The 21,308-nt window shown below is 40.7% G+C and overlaps 1 protein-coding gene across 1 annotated transcript in view; it reads right to left on the reverse strand.

The window, feature by feature from the left end:
• Positions 1–373: 373 nt before the first annotated feature.
• Positions 374–21,308, reverse strand: part of OCA2 (OCA2 melanosomal transmembrane protein) — a 270,600-nt gene continuing 249,665 nt past the window's right edge. The window contains exon 23 of the mRNA XM_020289059.2: positions 374–943. Coding sequence (XP_020144648.2) covers positions 859–943 — 85 coding nt within the window. The 3' untranslated portion in view covers positions 374–858. The remainder of the gene's footprint in view (positions 944–21,308) is intronic.

Consider the following 21,308-nt stretch of genomic DNA (forward strand, 5'->3'; position numbering starts at 1 on the left):
TTCATGACTCCTGCCCCACATGGGGTGCTCCACAGAAGAACTGCAATTAATATAACATCGACCAGAGTCCCGCCAGGAAAGCAGAGCTGAGGGTATTGACTAACTTTTGTGTAACTGATGGAAATAGCACGCACCACTCGCAGAACAGAAAAGCATTATTTTAGGCTGTTAAATATGTAAAATATTTAAAAGGCACCTAGGTTCTTTCTGCAAGTCAAATTTCTGGACTTCTAATTAATAACTTCAAAACTCCAGACAAAAATATAAATGGATAAGATGCAATTTTACATAGTGTAAACTATTGAACATCTAAGAAACTAATAAATTCCAAAACCTTTTGTCAAGGAACAGTTTGATTTTTTAATATATAAAATGTTTCCTTACAAGCAGTGTACCTTTTCCCAGAAGGAGTCTATATTTAGAGGGCATACAATTTGAATGCTGATTGTTTTAATATGAAAAGTGATTACATGAAGAAAAACTGTATATAGCCATAGAAGAAGTGACAATTAAGCAGCACAAGCAATTATGGGCGGATTTGTGTCTTTTCCTACATAGAAGAGCAAGAAGTGTTTTGAAATATAGCGATTTTTCTGCAGGGGAATTCTGAGTAAGTTATCTTGTATTTCCTGTGTCTCATCCTCAGGGAGAAAGGACACGCAGCAGAGGCCGTATCTCCCAGCACCCGCAGGAGCAGGAGTATGAGCGCCGAAGTTCTCTTCCAGTGCGTCTCCACTCCGTGGCCTCCCCAGGGTAAGCACCATTTTTTCTCCAAAGAGTGGCGTCAAGGTAGTTTTCTGACTGACGTTTGTGATGGATCAAGTTTCCCTTAATCTTCATGTGGAGGATGGATGTCTGTTAGTTCCATCCCACCACAACATGAGCAACAAGGAGATAGCACATCCCGATGGTGCAGGACACGACCATCATTGGGAAGCCCAATCTGAAACACAAAGAGAGACAGGTCATGACAGCCAGTGTCTGCTGAGTACTATGAGGAATGGACTTGTTACCATAACATGATATTCTAAAAGAATATGGCCTTAGGATCTTTATATATTCACAAAGTTCATTATCTTTTGTTTCTGGAGATCAAAAAGTTAGTTTTAGGCTAGATTATGTGGATGCATGCTTCTGTTGGGTGCAATTTCTAATGGATGTTTGGAGCCTCAGTTTGTTCATTAACAACATGAGAGGCTGGTCCTTCACTCACACTGCCCATGTTATGTACTAGGCCACTATTTACGTCTCTGTGTGTTTCCCCAACTGTGTCATCTTCTAATAATCCTTTCTGCAGATTTCCCGAGGAGGCCATATTCCCATAGACTCCTAAAGTCACTCGTACTCAAAGCCAAGGGGAGCTTCAGAAGTAGGGTTAGAAAATGGGGCCATCTCTTGTTAAAGAAGGTAAGAAGGAAGAATAGGATTTTCTTCTGCATTGGTGAGGTGTGACATGTATGGACAGGTACGCACAAATACAAACATGGCCCTAGGAGGGTGAAAGCTTCTCTCATTGCATGGCTCCATCAACGTGCCCGTGTTTCCATGAATTCTTACCGTAACTTAACAAATGTTGATAGATTCCCACTGGGCATTTGGAAGCCATGCTCTGTAGCTGTTGTTTAGTTCAGCTTTGTCACTAAGAAAGGTCCCTGCAAAGGTTACAGTTTTGGTTTCAAAAGGTTTCTAGAGGCCGGGCGCTGTGGCTCACGCCTGTAATCCTAGCTCTTGGGAGGCCGAGGCGGGCGGATTGCTCAAGGTCAGGAGTTCAAAACCAGCCTGAGCAAGAGCGAGACCCCGTCTCTACTATAAATAGAAAGAAATTAATTGGCCAACTGATATATATATAAAAAAATTAGCCGGGCATGGTGGCGCATGCCTGTAGTCCCAGCTACTCGGGAGGCTGAGGCAGAAGGATCACTCGAGCCCAGGAGTTTGAGGTTGCTGTGAGCTAGGCTGACGCCACGGCACTCACTCTAGCCTGGACAACAAAGCGAGACTCTGTCTCAAAAAAAAAAAAAAAAAAAAAAGGTTTCTAGAAATTCAGCAGCAAGAGCCCAGTGTGGATAATTATAATTTTAAAAATTATGGCTTTCTTCCTGCCCTGGCTGTGCACATGGGAAGAAGCTCCTCGGAAACAGCCACAGCAAGCTTCTCCCTACAAAGCTGTGGTTTAACACAGGAGCTGCATCCGTGAGTGAAACAGCTCTTTAAATTCTAGAGCAGACTTGGGCATTTCCAGAAGGTAGTATGATTCTCTTAGTTCCTCTTCTGAACACATTTTATTTTACCAAACACACACACACACACACATACAACAGATTTCAGAAAAACAATTTCAATTTCTTAAGATTTATCAACTGTAGTTTTGAAAACAGCTAAACATGTTTGTAAAATGTCAGCCTTGATTGTTGAATTCTGGAAAAACACAACCCACAACAGTGTCTGATCAACTCCAGGCATCACAAACATCATCACAAGGCTTCATAGAAACACAAGCCTTCGTTCCATCATGACAGATTGTGTAAAATGAGTTCATCTCAGGTAAGATGCTGAATAGCTCAACCTGGGCTCTGAGACATGTGTTCATGTTCCAGAAGCAAATCTGCCTTGACAAGGTATGGACCTTGCTCTTGAGGAGCCCACGCCTGGAAGAGCTTCCTTGTGGATGGTTCTGCTGTGCTCCCAAGTGAGAGCCACAGTTGTTCTCAGGTAGGCCACCAGCCTGAGAAGGTGCATCACCCAGGGATTGATGCAAACATTCAGACTTTATCAGAAACATTGTTCCCTCACAATGTCTAGCCAATGTGATATCTCCGTGCACATGAGGATTGCATGAGTTCGCATGTGTAAATTCCTTTGAACAGTGTCTGGCCACACAATGGGCTCTGAACAAATGCTAGCCACATGCCAGTGTTCCTCAAACAGAGTAAGCATGGAGTGCCTTCTAGGGCACAAGTTGTGTTGGCAGTAAGGAATTTAACACACACATACTTGAGGGTTTATTGGAGAAGAGAACGTAATTGTTTACTCTCAAATTAAAAACTATAGAACAGCCTTCTAGTTCTCAAAGCAAGGTGAAATAGATGCATTTCTTCTTATCCTTCCCACTAAATACAGCTAAAATGCCTGGGCATTATACATAAAACAAACATAAGAAGATGAAGAGCAGACAGCAGATCAGCTGAGGACTTTGGCATCCTGAAAATAACATGGCAGTGAGTTTCCTTTTTGTTTCCCCTCATATATCCCAGACTAGGTGCTGGGAAGCTGAAAAGTGGGAAACATCAATGGATGGTAGACAGATAAACAAAGCAAAACATAACAGCCCCAAGAGAAGCCTGCTCTTTCCAGCCAAAGGACCAGACAGAAAAGGGAAGCATAGCTAGACAGAAACTTCTAGATAATAACCACCCTGCTCCTGACAAATACCACAGGAAAACTTTTTAAAAGTTGCAAAGGCCCTTTGGCAAAGGCCCAGTGGGGAGCCAGCTCTAACCACCTGCTCTAACCAGCCATCTCTCCTGTAGTATCAGTGAGGACCATGTAGGCGTACTGGACTTTCACCCCCATCAGGAGGCAGAGAGGTCCTCTTTCCATGGGTTGGGGTGGTTTCAGGGGAAACCTAGTAGGAAGCCAAGACTTTCACCACCTTCCAGTAGCAATAAGGCCTCACCCCTCACCAAGTCGGCAAGTCAGCAGAGGTCACATGGGGAGAAAAATGATCCTACCCTCCACACAGTAGTAACAAGAGAAACCTATCAAGCAACTATGTCCCCCACCCCCACTGAATGTCAACAGAGTCTTGTAACACAACACGGAAGATGTACAGGATGTAACAGAAAATCACTCGTCACCCTAAGAAACAGAAATGTTTCAAGTTGAATGGGAAAATACAATCAACAGACGCCAACAATGAGGTGATACAGGTGTTGAAGTTATTTGACAAGGAATTCAAAGCAGACATCATAACAATTATTCAATAAACAATTACAAACACACTTGAAACAAATGAAAATATAGAAAGTCTAAGAAAAGAATAGATGATATAAAAGAGAACCAAATGGAAATTTTTAGAACTTAAAATGAAACAACTGAAATAAAAATCTATCTGGATGGACACAGTAAGATAATGGAAAGTATGAAGGCAAGAAATAGTGCACTTGAAGATACAATGGTAGAAATTACCTTTCTCAACAACAGAGAAAAGACAGACTCAAAAACAAAAAGAACAAACCCTGAGGGACCTGTGGGACATAGATAAAAGATCTAATATTTGTATCACTGGAGCCCTAGAATGAAAGGAAAAAGATGGTAGGAAAGAAAAAGTATTTGAATAAATAATGGCTGAAAAATTGGTAAAAAATATTAACCTACAGATTTAAAAGTTGAGCAAACCTAAAAAGGATAGACCCACCCTGAAACCAAAGCTATATCAAGGCACAACATAATCAAATTCCTCAGAACTAAAGAAAAAGAAAATTTCTTGAAAGCTATGAGAGTTAAATGACAATTTATCTATAGGTAAAAACAGCAATATTCTCCTCAAAAAACATGGAGGCCAGGAGGAGATGGCATAATATTTTTTAATTGTGGAAAGATGAGAGTAATCAACCCAGATTTCTATATCTATCAAAAATATCCCTCAGGAATAAAGGGGGAATCAAGACATTCTCAGATGAAGATAAACTAGAACAGACTTCCCCTAAAAGAACTGCCAAAAGAGGTCTTCAAACAGAAACGAAATCATGAAAGAAGGAATCTTGGAGTATCAGGAAGCAAGAACAAAATAAAAAGCAGCCATATGGTAGAATACGATAAGCTTTTTTTCTCTTTTTGAGTTTTTAAATTGTTTTATGGTTGAAGCAAAAATTATAACAATGTCTGATGTGCTTCTCAAAGAATGTAGAGGAGTATTTAAGACAATTATATTGTAAATAGGTAAGTGTAAAGGAACTTAAAAGGAAGCAAGTTTCCACACTCCCCTTGAACTGGCAAAATGTCAGTAGATTGTGCTTGTACCGTATTTCCCCAAAAATAAGACCTACCCGTAAAATAAGCCCTAGTAGGATTTCTAAGCATTTGCACAATATAAGCCCTACCCCAAAAATAAGACCTAGTGATGGGCGTGGCTACGCAACATATCGGCACAACCCATGAGTTTCGTGGTGAAATGGTAAAGAAGATCGGCAGTCCTTCTCATCTGTCCCATGAGAGCTCTACTGCTTGACATGAGAGATTGGGGCCAATGGTTCTAAAGGAAATAGAGTCGCAAGAAATTCAGGATGGAATTCAGGGTTTGTAGAGTTATGATGATGTTCCATAGGAAGATGACTTGACTATATTTGAATAAACGTAGATTGTTGTACCATACTTAAAAAAAATAACACATCCCCTGAAAATAAGCCCTAGGGTGTCTTCTTGAGGAAAAATAAATATAAGACCCTGTCTTATTTTTGGGGAAACATGGTATGTATAATATAATACCTAGAGCAACCACTAAAAAGTCAATACAAAGAGGTGCATTTAATCTAGACCCACCAAAACGGAACTCTAAGGAGTGATCAAGTAACCCACAGGAAGGCAGGAAAAAGAAATAAAGGAACTAAAAAGAGAGGTAGTCAACAGAAAATGAAAATAAAATAGCAGATATAAACTTTAATATATCAATAATTATATTAATATTAAATATAAAAGGTCTAGATATGCCAATTAAAAACAGAGATTACAGAGTTGATTTAAGAAAAACCATGATCCAACTGTGTCATATCTATAAGAAATTCACTTCTACTATAATGACATAGATTGATTGAAAATTTAAAAAGAGATAAATGTAAGCCACAGAAATAGTAATCAAAAGAGCAGGGGTGGCTATATTGATATCACATTAAGTATATTTCGGAGCAAAGAAAATGTCCAGGGTAGACAGGGACATTGTATATTGATAAAACATTCAACCCATCAAGAGATCATAGTAATCTTAAAAGTATATTTGTCAAACTGAACTAAAAAATACATGAAACAACTAAAAAAACTGGCAAGAGAAATTGGCAAATACACAAATGAATTGTAGATTGACAAATCCTCAATTATAGCTGGAGACTTTTGCTCTTCTCTCAACAATTGATATAACAACTAGAAAAAATTCATCAAGGATATAGAACTCAACAATATCTTTTAACAATTAGATTTCACTGATATTATAGAACATTTTATCTAACAACAGCAGAATGCACATTCTTTTCAGTACCCAAGAAACATTTAGCAAGGTAGATCATATCCTGTGCCATAAAATAAACATCAATAGATTTAAAAGAATCAAAATCATACAAAATTTCTTTTTTGACCATATACAATCAAACTAGAAACCAATAATAGTTAACATGAAAATATGTAAGCATTTGCAAATTAAATAACATACTTCTAAGTAACCCATAAGTCTACGAGATTGTCACAGGAGAAGTAAAGAAATCAAAATGAAAATAAAATATCACATGTTGACAGGGAAATTTATAGCACTAAACATTTGCATTAAATAAAAGATCTCAAATCAATAATTTAAGTTCCTACTTTAAAGAAATAAAAATAGAATAGGAGAATAAAACAAGCAGAAGGAATGATAAAGATAAGAGCATAAATCCATGAAATTAAAAACAGGAAAAACAGTAGAGAAAAATCAATGAAACACCAAGTTGATTTATTTTTAAAGATCAATAAAGTTAACCAACTTCTAGAAAGACTGACAATGCAAAAAAAGAGAGAGAAGATGAAAATATTCAATGTCAGTGAAACAGGGGATATCACAACAGACCTTGTGAACATCAAAACAATAAAATCAGAATACTATTTAAAATTTTACATATATAAATTTAACAACTAGGAAATAATTTAAATCACTCTATATCTATTAAAGAATTTAAATTGGTAAAGACCTTCCAAAAAAGAAAACTGCAAGACCATATTGTTTCACTGGTGAATTCTATCAAGCATTTAAAGACCACTAAGTCTGCATAAGTGCTTCCAGAAACAAGAAGTAGAAGGAACATCCTTTTTCAACTCATTTTATGAGCCCAGCATTACCTCAACCTGATAAAGAAAATCATCTAGGGGAAAAAAATAAAAAATAAAAAAAACCTACAGCTAACATCCTATTTAATGGTGACAGACTGAATGTGTCACCCCTACAACTCTCACCCCTGTCATTCAACATAGGACTGAAAGCCCTTGCTGGTATAACAAGGTGAAAGACATACAGATTAAAATAGAAAAAATAAAATTGTCTATATTTGCAGATGGCATGATTGTTTCCATGGAAAATCCCAAGAAATCTACAAAAAAATAAAAATAAATAAAAAAATAAAAACTCCTAAAACTAAGCAGTGAAGAATGAGTTCAGAAAGGACCAACATTCAAACATCAATTTTTTCCTACATATTGTCAATGAATACGTGGAAAGTAAAATTAAAAACACAATACTATCTATAATCACTATAGAAAAGTTAAATATTTTGGCATAAACTTAAGTCCTGCACAGCATCTATGTGCTGTAAATTATAAAATGATGATTAAAAAGACAAAAAAGATCTACATAAATGGAGAGACAGAGAGTTCATGAGTGGAAGACTCAATAGTTGAAATGTCAATTTGCCTCAAACTGATTATAGGTTTAATGCAATTCCTATCAAAATCAAAGCAAGATTCTTTCCTAGCCATAGACAAGCTTATCCTAAAATTTATATGGAAAAGTACAGGCTCTAGAATAGCAAAGACAATCCTAACAAAGAAGAATTAAGTGGGAGACCTGCTATATCCAGTGTGGAGGCCTACCATCTAGCACCGGTGACTGAGGCAGTACCGCACTGATGGCGGTATAGACACATGGATCAGTGGACCAGAGCACAGAACACAGAAGCAGACCCACAAAGACATACATAACTGATTTTTTTAATTTTTTGAAATTATTATGGGTACATAATAGTTGTGTATATGTATAGGGTATGCCTGTATCAAAACATGTGATTTATCAAATGCATACAATGTGTATTCATCAAATCAGAGCAACCAGGGTATCTATCACTTTAAATATTTATTATTTTTTTGTGTTAGGAACTGCCCAACTGATTTTTGACAAAGATGCAAAAGTGAGTCAGTGGAAGGAGGATAGCCTTTTTAACAAATACCTCTAGAGCAATCGGGTATCCAAAGGCTAGAAAATGAATTTCAGCCTCAACCTCACACTTTATACAAAAATTAGCTCATACTAGATCATAGATTTAAACTCAAAATATAAAACTATAAAACATTTAGAAGAAAACATAGGCTAAAAAATTTGGGCCTACAGTTTAGTGAAGAGTTCTTAGACATGACACTGAAAGTATGATTCTATAAAAGAAAAAAATTGACTTCATCAAAATAAAAACATTTTTAAAAAGCATTTACACCGAGGAGGATCAAGATGGCAGATGAGAAACACCGCCAGAAAGAGTGTCTCTGCAGAAAAGACAGATTATAGCAGAAATTAGAAAAAAGAAGTAAGAAAGAGAGCATACAGCAGACAAGGGCCGGAGGAGGGGTACCTGAGACCCCGGGAGCCTCCACGGGAGGAGGCTGCAGAGGAAAACTGGAAGCTGAGACGGCCGGAGCAGCCCGGAGACCAGCAGGAAGGGTAGGTGGATAATTCACCTTTCCCCTCCCCTGCATTTGGGACTGCTGGTGGGCTCCCCAGCGGGTGGAGAGACCTGCGGACACCAGCCCAGAGACGGCCGCCACCAGCTAGCGGTGAGCCTGTAGTGGACGTGGCACCAGACTCCCAAATCCCTCGGGGAACCTCCGTGTGCACAGACCCGAGCCACGCAGCAGGCACCATATTGCCTCCTCCTCCCCTCCGCTGACCCTACCCGCGGCTGCCCAGAGAGACAATACAGCCACCAGCCGGAGGCACCTCCAGGGAATGGGACCTTCCCTTTTGGGACCCTACAACTGACTCAGGGGAACTCAGACTGTGATCTCCATACCCGCCAGCCCTCCCAGGTGCTGCTAGCACGGTGTACCAGGAGAACGGTGCCGACTCAGAGGCTGAGAGACACAGACACAGCTTGGGCTCCCAGTGGATGAATTGGGATGGGAAATCCTCTCCCTGGTGGGGATACAGTTTGAACTCTGGGACCCAGAGGTCGGACCTGCAGACGAGATCCCATGCACCGAGGTCTAGCATTATCCGGGGCACAGAAGGTATATTTGTGAACAGCCTGCTGAGGTGTGTGTGCCTCCAGGGGCAGATCAGCATTCTAGAGGGCAACCCTCCCCCCAAAGGGAGGCAATGTGCCCAGCCCCAGTGGCATTCCTGCGCAGGGAACCTCCATGCCGGCCTCACAATCCAGGGAGGCCTGGTGGCATGTGGTCTGGCCTGCTGGCAGAGGCCCAGGAGTAGCTGCGGAGTTGGGGAGGGTGGACAGAAGGGAGGCCCGCTCCAGACTGCGGGTCTCAGACAGCCCCACACCCACAAGCAGAATTTCTGGCTGAGCAGGACCATTCCAGCCCCACCCTGACAGCTTTTCCTGGAAGCAGAGAACAGAACTTTGACCCCTGCTAACGGCATTGGTGGTGCCTGAGGGCAGGCTTACCCAACCCAGCTCCGCCCAGAACAAGAGCTGATAACAGGACACAAAAACAACAGCATAGCCTGTTCCTCCAAGCAAGCGCCACCTACTGACAGGGACAGCATCCTGCATAGCCTTTTCACGGCACCCACTGATTCATTATACAGGGAGTGGTCAAATCTCACCCACAGACACCACCTTAACGGCTCAGAAACTAAACAAGGCGTGTGAATACCCAAACAAAAACCTAAAGGAAAGAAACAACAACTGATCAACATGGGAAGAAATCAGCGAAGGAACTCTGGAAAATGAAGAACCAAACGGAAAACACACCCCCAAAGAGGAGCACCAGCCCCCTAGAAACAGACACCAACCCAAATCAGGCAACCAAAATGACAGAAGAGGAATTTCATATGTGGATCATAAGAACACTCACCGACGTGCAACAACAACTCAATAACCAACACAAAGAAACCACAAAAACCCTCCAGGATCTAAAACAAAAGTTCACTAAAGAAATAGACACAATGAAGAGAAGTTTAACCAAACTCCTGGAAATGAAGAATCAATTCAGGGAACTACAAAATACAGTGGAAAGTCTCAAGAACAGGGTAGATCAAACAGAAGAAAGAATCTCAGAGATTGAAGATAACACCCTCCAACTAAATAAAACCATCACAGAGATAAAGCAGAGAAACAAGAGAAAAGAGCAAAGCCTACAAGAGATGTGGGATTATGTGAAGAAACCTAATGTGAGGGTCATAGGGTTACCAGAAGGGGAAGAGGACAACACCCAAGGGTTGGACAAGCTATTTGAAGATATAATAGAGGAAAATTTCCCAGGCCTTGCTCAAAATCTCGATATACCAGTTCAAGAAGCTCAGAGGACCCCTGGGAGACTCAATGCAAACAGGAAGATGTCACGACATGCATTCATCAGACTGACCAAAATATCAACTAAAGAGGCCCTTCTTAGAGCTGTAAGAGGAAAGAAGCAAGTGACATACAAGGGAAAGCCAATTCGAATAACACCAGACTTCTCTAATGAGACTTTACAAGCAAGGAGAGACTGGGGCCCCATTCTCACTCTTCTGAAACAAAACCATGCCCAGCCTAGAATCTTATTCCCTGCAAAACTAAGCTTCATATATGAAGAAGAAATAAAGACATTCTCAGACAAGCAAAGTCTCAGAGAATTCACCAAGACAAGACCAGCCCTACAAGAACTACTCAAAACAGTGTTACGCACGGAGCACTATAATAAAAACTCACGAATATAAAAACAACCAAAACCCAAATATTAAAGGCCAGATAATACAATGGCTCAAGAGAGAAATCAAAGCAACAACATCCAACCCAACAGAATGAACAGTAATCTACCTTACCTATCAGTTCTCTCAATAAATGTGAATGGCTTAAACTCTCCACTCAAGAGACATAGGCTGGCTGAATGGATAAGAAAATACAGGCCAAGTATATGCTGTCTTCAGGAAACACATCTAACCTGCAAGGATGCATATAGACTAAAAGTAAAAGTGTGGAGATCAGTATTCCAGGCAAGTGGAAGCCACAAGAAGGCTGGCGTGGCAGTTCTAATTTCAGACTATTTAGTTTTTAAAGCAACAAAAGTTGCTTTAAAAGAGGGTCATTATATAATGGTGAAGGGCATACTTCAACAAGAAGAGATAACAATTTTAAATATATATGCACCCAACTTAGGTGCACCCAGTCTCATAAAGCAAACCTTACTGGATCTAAGCAAATGGATTAATAGCAACTCCATAATCATCGGAGATTTCAACACCCCACTGACGGCACGAGACAGATCCTCCAAACAGAAAATTAATAAAGAAATAATGGTCTTAAACAAAACCCTGGAACAATTGGGTCTGACTGACATCTATAGGACATTCTACCCAAAATCCACTGAATATACGTTCTTCTCATCAGCTCACGGGACATTCTCTAAGATTGACCATATCCTAGGACACAAAGTAAATCTCAAGAAATTTAAAAAAATAGAAATCATACCATGTACCTTCTCAGATCACAGTGGAATAAAACTAGAAATCAACCCTAACAGAAACTCACATTTCTACACAAAAACGTGGAAATTAAACAACCTCCTACTAAATGATTACTTCATAAACGAAGAAATCAAGATGGAAATAAAAAAATTCTATACTCCTACACTGCTGGTGGAACTGCAAACTATTTCAACCTCTGTGGAAAGCAATATGGAGATTCCTTAAAGCGAGACAAGTGAATCTATCATTTGATCCAGCAATCCCATTGCTGGGCATCTACCCAAAAGATCCAATGACACTCTACAAAAAAGACACCTGCACTCGAATGTTTATAGCAGCACAATTCATAATTGCAAGGCTGTGGAAACAGCCCAAGTGCCCATCAATCCAAGAATGGATTAACAAAATGTGGTATATGTATACCATGGAGTACTATTCAGCTCTAAGAAACAATGGTGATATAGCACATCTTATATTTTCCTGGTTAGAGCTGGAACCCATACTATTAAGTGAAGTTTCCCAAGAATGGAAAAACAAGCACCACATATATTCACCAGCAAATTGGTATTAACTGAACAGCACCTAAGTGGTCACATAGGTACTGCAGTAATAGGGTATTGGGCAGGGGGAGGGGGGCGGGTATATACATATATAATGAGTGAGATGTACACCATCTGGGGGATGGTCATGCTGGAGACTCAGACTTGTGGGGGGAGGGGGGGAAATGGGCATTTATTGAAACCTTAAAATCTGTACCCCCATAATATGCTGAAATGAAAAAAAAAAAAGCATTTACTCCATGAAAGACTTTGTTAAGTGGAGAGAGAGAAAGAAAGAATGAGACAGGAATGGGCAGGGGACTTAGATAAAATACCAGCTCTAGTAGTTTATATCTTGGCTTCCTCATCTGCTAGTTGGATTATGATATGCCAGGAACAACACTTACATTCAAAGATATTTGCACATACCACAAAATCCCTGAAAGAGACCTTAATTCATAAAGATGCAGACAGTATGAGTTCTATGAGTCAAAGCTGTGCTTTCCCAGTCCAAAGAGAACTCATCTAGGTAAACTACCCACTTTTTATACACCAGAAGCCAACAAACTACAGCCTACAGGCCAAACCTGGCCCACTCTTGTTTCCATAAATAAACTTCTGTTGGGAGCTGTCCCGGACACAGGAGAGTTAAAGTGCGGTTGCTGCCCGGAAAACTGGGGTCCTTGAGACATAGCACCTGGTGCCTTGACTCAGAGCTCTGACATTCTTGGCCTTACTTCCAGCTCACGGAGGGTGCTGGAGATATCAGTAGCAGTTATAGAAGGTCACTGAAGTAATCCTGTGCACACAGCCCTCGTAGCTTATAGCCCCCCCCACCGCCCCCCGAAGCCCTGCTCACTCCTTTCCCAGGATTGTTAATTACGCTTGGGTGCTCTTTTCCTTGAACTGTCTGAGTGATCATAGTTGAGTATTTGTAGCTTTATTGATATCAGAAGAAAGTTAAGTTGTAGATTAGAAAACTGCTTAAGCAAGGAAAGGGGCTATCAAAGTGACACACGGTTGAGAAAAAACAAGAACTGTTGTGTTTTCTGGTTTAACGAAGACATGTATCCATTGCATTTCACTTCTCCTTTGTTCTTATCTGTATAAATATAGCAACTGAAATAAATGAGGCACGGCAGTCACCAAGGACTCCGTCCTCCTATCCCCATCTGTTTGTTGTCTCTTCATTTCTCAGCCTCGCCCCCTAACTCCAGGTGCCACAGGTCGCCGGCTAGCTCGGGCAAACTTCTACTGGACTGCACCATTCACTTGCTTATTTTCTATGGCTGTTCTAGAGCTAGCGCAGCAGAACTGAGGTGTGTAATTGCAATGGATTGTGTGGCTCACAACGCCTTAAATATTTATGGCCATCCTTCACAGAAATGTTTGCTACCTTGTAAGAACATCAAGTCCTGGGAAGTTGAAGGAACGTGTGGGCTTCTTGTCAGCCCCCACTCAAAAAATGCAAGGGAGTCCAGACCACCCAGCCAATAAACATTTGGTGAGCCATTATGTAATCTTAAATTTTCCAGTACCATGTTTTTGAAAACATTAAAAGGAAACAGGTGAAATTAAGTGTAATAATATATTTTATTTAACCTCACATATTCAGAATATTATTTTGCCATTTGGTCAACAGAAAGTTTTAAAGTAATATTTGACATTGTTTTTTATAAAAAAATTTTGAATCCCAGTGTGGATTTTGTACCTACAGCACACCTCCATTTGGACTTGCCCCATCTCAAGGCTCAGTAGCCACAGTGGCTGGAGGCTACTGTATTGGACAGCGCAGGTCCAGGAGGGCCCACCTTCCAGCTGAAAGCACTTGAAAAGACAGGCTCATAGCTATGAGCTGCGTGTGGATTAGAGTTTTTGGGGTAGAAACCCACGGCTTGAGGCCACTGCAGAGAAAGCAGGTCTGAGACAGAAGCACTCCCAGCCTGCAGGGGCTCCACCACCTCCCTGTGAGGGGCACATCTCACAGGCAGCCTCTTATACATTTTCAAAGGCACACACACACACACACACACACACACACACACACACACACAAATTCCTCTAATATTAGTGAGAAAAGAAAAACAGCTCAGACTACAAACTGCATCAGGCCCAGGGAGACAGGAGTGTGGTGCTTTAATCAAGCCCTCTGAACCCATGCCTGGGGACAACTGTTCCTTGAATTTGTGATATAAGAACCACCCATAGCCGATCAATAGCTTATGTTATTGTAATGTAAATTCTTGGTAATAATTTAGAAACTGCCTCTTTTTTTCTTAAAAACCCACCAGTTACAAGGGTGGGGAACCTGTACTGCAGACTTCTAGGTCCTTAAATGTGGCCTTTAGACTGAATCCAAATTTTTACAGAACAAATCCTTTTATTTTTATTAATACAGTTTTGCTTGTCTTTTATATATTTATTTTATATTTTAAATCAATGAATTAAAAATACCAACAAATAAAATTAGTTTCAACAAAATAATCAATCCTCCCAGATTGACAGGCACAATCAGAACATTAGTAAACCATAGGGCTAAACTGACAGCTGCTACGCTCATGATTTAGTCCTAACTTCCCTTGCCTGATGGCACCACTACCGCATGAGGCCAGTTGACAAAAGTTTATGGGGGTCAAGTAAGCCAATCGGTTATCAGCTTTTGACAACAGTGCACTATTTCTGTTTGAACTGGAATTTGTGAATAGTTGCACAGCTCAACAGTATTTTTTAATTCTGTCTGCTTGACAGCCCATCATGTCAAAGAAGACCAAGAGAATGCTGAAGGAAGAAAACAGATTTTTTAATGAAGATTGAGAATTGCAATATTATCTTGTTTCTGCTAAAGATAAGACGATTTGCTTGCTTTGTGATATTACAATATCAACATTAAAGAAATTTAATGCTCATCAGCATTATAACACTCATGAGGACCACAAATATTTTAAATTAGAGAGACATGAAAGGTTGTATTGTAGAAATCAAAAGATGAAAAGTTCTACCCAAATGATCCAGTGACACTCTACAAAAAAGACACCTGCACTCGAATGTTTATAGCAGCACAATTCATAATTGCAAGGCTGTGGAAACAGCCCAAGTGCCCATCAATCCAAGAATGGATTAATAAAATGTGGTATATGTATACCATGGAGTACTATTCAGCTCTAAGAAACAATGGTGATATAGCACATCTTATATTTTCCTGGTTAGAGCTGGAACCCATACTACTAAGTGAAGTATCCCAAGAATGGAAAAACAAGCACCAGATATATTCTCCAGAAAACTGGTATTAACTGAGTAGCACCTAAGTGGACACATAGGTACTACAGTAATAGGGTATTGGGCAGGTGGGAGGGGGTAGGGGTGCGGGTATATACATACATAATGAGTGAGATGTGCACCATCTGGGGGATGGTCATGATGGAGACTCAGACTTTTGGGGGGAGGGGGGGAAATGGGCATTTATTGAAACCTTAAAATCTGTACCCCCATAATATGCCAAAATAAAAAAAAAACATTAAAAAAAAAGATGAAAAGTAAAAGCAAAGATAGCTCTTTCAAGCAGCAATAAGACCTGGAAATAATGCCACTGAAGCAACAAATTTCAGAATAAAGGGGAAGCCATTCAGTGATGTGGAAATTGTGAAAGAATGCATTGTCATAGTTGTAAGATGCTTAGACCTGGATAGCATTTCAAAGTACAAGCAATTGCTTCTTTCAGGGAGAACCATGGTTCTCATAACTGATCAGCTAGAATCAGTATTCACCTTAACAGAACAACTTCATGCAATATTTCAAAAGGAAAGTATATTATTATACAATCACTTTATATGAATCAACTAACTGATACTACTGACTCAGCACCGGTTTTTCTACTTCATTCAGGTCATAATAGATTTTCTTTGCTACAAAGAGTTACTTGCTTTGGGCACTCTTGTCAACAGAACATGGGAATAGATATTTTCAACATTTTTTAAGATAAATGTTGTGAAGTTGGACTGAATTTGGTAAATTTAGTGAGTGTATATACAAAGTATACAGATGGCACACATTCTATGACAGAAAAACATGAAGGGCTTATTGCACAGATAAAGAAATTTATTAACAGATCCAGATGTTCTCATTTCTTTTCATTGTATCTTGCATCAACAAAATCTCTGTGCTAAAGCTACTATTTCAAGTGACACTTTGCAACAAGTTATAAGTATTGGTAACCACCTTCCTGCAAATGCAACAAGCATCATCAGTTTCGTAACATGAATGATGAGGTATTCATTGTGGATTGGCCCTATCATTCTAAAGTGTGTTGGCTATCACAGGGACAGGTGTTAGCCAAAATTTTATCTATGCAAGAACAGATAGTTAAATTTTATGAAGAACAAAATCAGCAATGTGAATTATTGAAAGAAGATTTCTATAGGAATGCAGCATTTCTGTGTGATATCATGTCAAATCAAAACAACTTGAATATTTCTTTGCAAGGTAAAATTAAGTCTATATATGATTTAGGGCAAAAAATCTAAGCATTTCAAAAAAAGCTATCTTTTTACAAAACAACTATTCTTTAAAAAGAAATTTCAGATGAACACTTTCCCCGGTTAGCAAAGGTCATTGATGAGTAAGATGATATACGTGAATCCTTTGAAGAATACGCAGCTGTTATAGACCCATTAATTGGAGAATACAATGAAAGTTTCACTGACTTTGAGAATCATGACATCACACTCAAATTAGCATTTTAGCCTCACCTAGTTGATATCACCAAGGTGCCTAAAGAACTACAGATGGAACTGATTGAGCTCTCAGTAGATGACAATTTAAAGTCATTGTTTGATGCTAAGAAAGATGGAATTGAAATATGGAAAAATGCAGTAGAATATCCACGCCTTCAGCAATATGCCTGAAAAATGCTTTCTTGCTTTTCAACCACTTATTGCTGCAAATCTACATCCTCCTACCTAACCCAAATCAAGATGCCCTTAAGGTCACGAATGACTGATACCCAGCTAGAGGATCAACTGAAACTTTGACCTCCATGCTGCAACCAAATATTCAAATGCTTTTCGACAAAAAGCAAACACAACAAGTCATTAAAAGGTTAGTTAACTTTAAAATCAACAAAGTTTTCATTTTTTGAAATTATTAAGTACATAGTAGATTTTTATAAAATAATGTACATTTTTAAGTATATCTAATTGAAGTTTCTTGAATGCGGCTTTATTTGATTACAGCTAAATTAATGCGGCTTCCAGCATGAAAATGTTTCCCACCTCTGCACTAGTAACTGCTGCTAATCAGAGTGTACATTCAGGGCAACTTGAATCCATGCTCCTGGGTGGCCATCCTCAAGCTTTGGGCTCAAATAAACTGTATACTTAATCATATTTTCCAAATCTTGTTATTTAAGGTTGACATTTGCTGGAGTCAAGACAAGTGACAAAGTTGTTTATGGGACCCTGTGACAGCAACACTGCTAACAGCCAGCACACAGCTCCCGTGTCTGAAGGGCAAAGGCAGCTCTTGGCCAGCAGGCAGCTCTTTCCATGGAACTTCAAAGGTTGGCGTGTTCCTGCCCTCGTCAAGCCCCGCTGCTTTGTCCTGTGGGGGTGCGGGCAGCCTGATTGGTGTTTCAATGCCTCACTCACTGCCCAGCCGAGAGCCTGCTGGAGGGAGATTTATTTGAAGAGAGGAGGTAATGACTTCCTGTCACTGCCAGCAGGACTCTAGAGACACAGGACAAGGATGCTCCAAGTACACCAGGAGCCTTCCATGTCCCAGAAGACCCATTTGTCTTACTCCCTACGCCTCTTTATAAAAGCAATACCTTCACCAAAAGGCTTAGGAAAAGTGTGTTTGCTTAATGTCCAGCATCACATTGTGCTTTCATTTCCCTCTGGGATTATTTTCAAACCATGCTGGCTCAGTCATTGCGACGTGTAACAGAAGACAAAAACATTTGAATGTCAAAGCAAAAATCAAGATGCACAATGTCAGAGGGATGTCCAGGCAGACCCTGCCTTACATGCATTTAGTTTTAAGTGAAAAACCTGCCTGTGCTGACAAGGAGCCCAGGCTCCTATTGCTGGAAATGGGGCAACCCCAGAACTGTGCCCAGCGCATTTCCAAGGAAGCTTGGCACTTCCAAAAGAGATCTGGTTCCCAAAAAGAACCGTTTGCTAATGAAGTCTCCTACTTGAGTTTCAGACTGAAACCATTCTTCCTGTTTGTTTTTCCTTCCCAAAAGGCTTTATAACAGACCATGACTATAGTTCCTAAACAAAAGGCATTTGCTTCTGAGCAAAAGCAAGAATAGCTCCTGCTTCCACAGCCCCCTGGGGCTGGCCACAAGTGCACACAGTCACACAGGCGGCCCCACTTTCTGCAGCCAGTGAGCCCCTTGAGGTCTGCACTCTTCAGCCCCTTGGCCTATCCTCGCCTCCCTCTGGGCCTCAGGACAGCAGTCACCTTCTCATCATCAGTCTCCATTTGAACAGCTTCATACCTCATCTCCTGAGTCTCCTAGGGTGACAATTAGCTACTCCTCCTCACGAGGAGAGGCTGGAGAAGTCTCTACCTACTGGAAATAAAGCCCCATCACTGTGTTTCCCGTAGAAAGAGAGGTTCCTCAAGAGGGGTTCCAGGGGGGCAGGAGGTGAGGCAAACCTGAAGAAGGACCACAGAGGAGAAAAGGCATGTTCAGAGTGGGGAGGGGGCTTCATGGTGCCTGCAGAGCCTCCCATTGCATTAGTGACCAGCTTAGCAGCAGAGTTCACAGGGTAAGGTCTGGGAGGATGACAGAGAAACGGCTACAGAAATCATGGCAGGGAGCAGCACCTCAAGGGGAGGAGGCAAAGCTTGTGAAGCAAAAGGTGCCTATGGATGAAATTCTATTAATATTTGCTTTTATTCCATTAGAAGAGACTCCAGTTTGGGTGGTTTCTTTTTCATGCATTCAATCTCATGAAATGTTATCTATCATCTTTAGCCAATGAATGAGAAAGAAACTGAGAACACTGCCTGCCCAGGTCTTTCTCTCTGCAAACGGCTTTTCCTCTGCACACTTTGTGCCTCTCGGCCCACTCCCTCGGCAAGGCCCATGCTCAGGGCTGGCACTGTCGCTCCCTAAGAGCCATGCTCAGAGGGCCTCTCACTTCCTTAAACACCCCCCAGTGTTGGGGGAGCCCCATTACCTATGGAACATGCCCACTGAGCAGGGATGGAGCCACCCAGCCTAGGAGACACTTGGCATCACGTGGAGGAACATGCTAGTTCTCTTCAATACCCCTGCTGACATCCCCTAGCTTCCTCTCCCTCATTCCCATCTTCAGAACAGGACCTTCCTTCTTCCGACTTTTTGAAGAACATTAGGTGTATGCACCAAGCAAACTCTTTGTCCTTACCTTCCTTTCTTCTTCTGTGTGTGTTAAACTCGAACACTGGGGTGCATTTCCTTGGCCCTCCCAGAAGAACTGCTCCATCAAGTTTCTCTCTAATTCCTCCCTGCTGATTGGCATCTGCCTTGATCACAGTAAATTGTCCTTCTCTCCACTCCAATCCCGCTGAAATCACTAGTGCCTTCACCATCTACATAGGACTATGTGTAGGATAGAGTGTTAATGATGTAAACAGAAATAACACTTGGTCCCTGCCTGTGAGAAGCCCACAGTGAAAATGGCAGATATAAAATGACTTTGCAGTACACTCCAGTGAGCGCTGCACAGAGGCGCGTCCTCAGCATCTGTAGGGGCACTAGAAGCAAGCTCCCCTCTACTGGGGGTGCTCTACTGGTGGGCATGTGGGCTGAGCAGAGGAGAGAAGGTTCATGAGAAAATGACTTCAAGATCAGTGTTCAACAGTGAGTAGGGATTTAACAGGCAAAGAGAGAAGAATGGGCATGAGAAATCTCAAAGAATATTCATTTGTTCCACAAGTTTCTAAAAAAACAATTTTTTTGAGACAAGGTCATGCTCTGTTGCCCAGGCTGGTGTGCAGTGATGTCATCATAGCTCACTGCAACCTCATACTCCTGGGTTCAAGTGACCCTGACTCAGCCTCCCCAGTAGCTGGGACTACAGGCATGTGCCACCATGCCCGGATAATTTTTCTATTTTTGGTGAAAACAGGGTCTCACTCTTGCTCAGGCTGGTCTCAAACTCCTGGCCTCAAGTGACTCTCTTGCCTCAGCCTCCAAAAATGCTAGTATTACAGGAATGAGCCACTGTACCCAGCCTCTAAAATAATTTTAGTTCTTTATATTTTTCAAAAAAAATCCATTTATAAAAATTCTAATGTTTATGAGCATATATATATGTAATAGTCTAATATAACATTAATCTTCTTTATCTCTGCTATTTGCTATTTTCCCTTCATTCATACATAATTTTTTTCAATATTGTTTTTTTCTTCTTTTTTTTGATTAATGCCAAAGTGTTATCTATTGTTAATAGAAAAAAAAACAAAACTCTGTAAAATAATTTAAAGAGGTTTAATCTGAGCCAATATGTGTGACCATGGCCCAGGGAATCCACAAATCCAAGAAGCCTTGAGTAAGCGGTCTGGAGGTGGCTGGGTAACAGTTTGGTTTTATACATTTTAGGGAGACAGAAAATGCAGGTGAACTCATAAATCAACACACAGAAGGTATATGTTGATTTGACCCAAAAAGGCAGGACATCTCGAAGTGGGGTACTTACAGGTTATAGGTGGGCTCAAAGATTCTTTGATTTGTAACTGGTTAAAGAAATGAAGCTTTTCTGAAGGCTTGGAATGTTTTCAGTTAAGATAAGGACATCTGCTAATCAGAGACAAGCTTGATATACAGACTCAAGTGATTTGTTAAGCATATTGATGGCCTGCAGGTGATTTAAACTTTGCTCTGCATGGCCTTGGGTCCTGTTAGTAGTTTAGTATCTTACTGTCACAATAAGTCAGTCTTATGACTGCTTTAACATTAATGCTGGTCAATTGTGTCTAAACTCCAAAAGGGAGGGAGTATAACAAAGTGTGTCCAGCCTCCCTTCCCTTCATGGCCAAGAACTGGTAGACGGCCATCTTCTCCCTGTGTCCTCACGTGGTCTTCCCTCTCTTTGTGTTTGTGTCCTAATCTCCTCTTCTTAAAAGATAACAGTCCAATTGCATGAGTGCCC

This window comes from Microcebus murinus, chromosome 7 (genome assembly GCF_040939455.1).
Source record: "Microcebus murinus isolate Inina chromosome 7, M.murinus_Inina_mat1.0, whole genome shotgun sequence".
Classification (NCBI taxonomy): Eukaryota; Metazoa; Chordata; class Mammalia; order Primates; family Cheirogaleidae; genus Microcebus; species Microcebus murinus.